The sequence below is a fragment of the Chrysochloris asiatica genome, unplaced genomic scaffold (assembly GCF_000296735.1).
Source record: "Chrysochloris asiatica unplaced genomic scaffold, ChrAsi1.0 scaffold00078, whole genome shotgun sequence".
In the NCBI taxonomy this organism is placed as follows: Eukaryota; Metazoa; Chordata; class Mammalia; order Afrosoricida; family Chrysochloridae; genus Chrysochloris; species Chrysochloris asiatica.
Window position 1 is genome coordinate 6765045 of NW_006408596.1, and position 2512 is coordinate 6767556.

At 53.4% G+C, this 2512-nt stretch overlaps 1 protein-coding gene across 1 annotated transcript; it reads right to left on the bottom strand.

The window, feature by feature from the left end:
• DYNLL1 (dynein, light chain, LC8-type 1) lies at window positions 1-1758 on the bottom strand. The gene is made up of 2 exons (XM_006865442.1): window positions 1603-1758; window positions 1-385 (listed from the first exon to the last, which is right to left on the bottom strand). Exons 1-2 carry the CDS (start codon window positions 1732-1734, stop codon window positions 248-250), a joined length of 270 nt encoding a protein of 89 aa, XP_006865504.1. The 5' UTR covers window positions 1735-1758; the 3' UTR covers window positions 1-247.
• Between the last annotated feature and the right edge of the window lie 754 nt (window positions 1759-2512).

A 2512-nucleotide genomic window follows, 5' to 3' on the forward strand; every position in this document is an offset into this window, starting at 1 on the left:
AGAAAGAAAAACGAGGCAGGGAAGAAGTATGGAATAGTAAATAAATACAAATGTAAGCCGTTTTGCTAATTGTTTTATAACCACAACTAACTAGTACAGAGAAGGCCCCTGTACAAACCAACACAATGAAGGGTCAAAGATGGAGGTGTTCCTTAGCAAGGCTGAAGATTTCAGTCTCTGGTATTTGGAACTGAGGCTGCAGTCCTTGGTTTTGGATGGATCACTGGGTGTGTGGGCAGTCCATGCTTTAACCAGATTTGAACAGAAGAATGGCCACTTGGCCCAGGTAGAAGTAGATGAAGTGCTTAGTTTCATGTGTCACATAACTACCGAAGTTTCTCCCCACGATGCAGTGCCAGGTGGGGTTGTACTTCTTGTCAAACTCCTAAAACAAAATAGGAAAAAAAAAAAGAAAGAAAAGAAAGAAAACACTAGAATTTTAATTCCAAACGGAAGGTCAGGGCAGAGAGGAGAAAACAGTAGCATCTGCAGATTCTTGGAATGAAAGAATGTTCCCCTGCTCCAAGTCGCCTACATAGTGCATTAATACAAACATACTTGCAGTCTGAGCTAAGATGGGATGGGGGCTGGGGAAAATCACCACAGGAAAGTGCAGCACAGACAGGGCTCTTTGTTAGAATTCAACTTCTTGTACAACATGCACTGCCAGCAGGTAACACCAGTTGGGAGTTCATTAGTTTTTATGTATAAACAGAGGTACTGTGCCTGCCACCCACCATGCACCGAAAATTCAGGAAAAGGGTAGATACTGGACCCAAATTGCCCTATTTGAATTCATTTACCATCAAGGTACTAATTGCATTTTTGTTATCACTGAAAGCCTCAGTAAACAGCTACCAAAGGGCTTGAGGATCAACATAAGGAAACAAGGCAATCATCAATCCAAGGACACAATCAAATGAATGCTTAATGCAAAACCTGCTACCCAAGTGCTCAAGTTTCTCCTTAAATCATAATCTAAAAAGCCCTCCGAGCTCCACCATCAGGACCACAAGAATGGCAAGTTGCAAGAACTTTTCCTTATTTCTCGCCACCCGAAGGCGCTGTAACGTCTGAATTAATGACTTCCCACGGTGTGTTTGTGATGACTTTGACTTGCGGCTACTGTCATAGTGGACGCAGAGCCAAAACCTCTCTTCCGCCCATCCCCACGTTAAAAGGGTGCACACTGCGCGCCGTTCGTCGGGAGAAAGGTGTCTTCTGTTTCCTCTGGAGCCTTTCAGCCCCTAGGCCCGACTAGAGCCCCGCTGCCCCTCTAAGTTCCGGACAAGACCGCCGTTTGTCGCCGCCGCCGCCCACTTTAGCTGTGCTGTCGCGGGAGGGCTGGCAAGCTCTCTCCCTCGGGCTCCGGCTGCAAAACACCCACGCAGCTCCCCTTCGGAACACCCAGATGGATCCCGCAGAAGGGGGACCCGCACCTCGCGAACCTGGAAACCGTTGCTAGGTGGCGCTTCTCCCCGCGCAGCGCTTGCTCATTTACAAAAAAACTTCGGGAGCCGAGGGTCTGGGCTTCCCCGAAGGCGCGGCCCCAGGACCAGTGCCGGTCGCTAGGGGGTCGCGGGGTCGGGGCTGGGGGCTCACCTTCTTGATGTGGGCCGCGATGTCCTTCTCGATGTTGTATTTCTCCAACGCCTGCGTAGCGCACTCCACCGAGTCCTGTTGCATCTCCTCAGACATGTCGGCATTTTTTATCACGGCCTTTCGGTCACACATGGTTCCCTGGGGGGCAAGGCCCGAGCGAAGATGAAAACTTGGGTAAAGAGTCGGGACCCCCGCCCCCGGTCCCGCCCGAGACGACCCCCTCACCCCCCCACTTCTCGGGACGCGAGAGCCACGCGGAGCACACGGCTGGAGAAGTCCGGCGAAGGGCCGAGAACAGGCTGCGAGGCCCCCCGCCCACTTCCTGGAGCCCCCGAGTCTCTCACCGGGGAGCACACACGGGTAGACTGCGGCGGTCTCCTGGGGGAGGGGTTAGAGCGGCTCAAACCCAGTTAGTGGTGCCGTAGCTAGCGAAGCCGTGGCGCATCTAAGCCGCCCCACGCCAGCCGCCGCCGCCTAGTGCCCAGGCCCCGCCCTGCTCGCGACGGCCCCGCCTCCCACCGTACGCTCCTATTGGCTTGACGCAGCCCTTAGGACTCTCCCATTGGTCCTTGAACTCAATGGTTCCCCCAGGATCTTTCGCCCGCATTTTGTTGCAAACCACAATGCACTGCTCACGGCGTCGGTTGCCCGGGAAATGAGCCTCACGCGGCCAGGCCCACACCCGGAAGGTGGAATCGCGCTCGTCTCTAGAACCTGTATCACACCGAAGGGTTTGTTGTTAAATGCTGTGGAGTCGGTTCCAGCTCATAGCGACCCTGTATAGGGTTTTCGAGGAGCGGCTGATCAGCATGAGTTTGAACCGCCGACCTTTCAGTTCAAACCGATTTTGCTATCCAGTGCTTATCTTACAGCGCCACACCAGAACTGGGACAAAACCGAAAGTCAAACC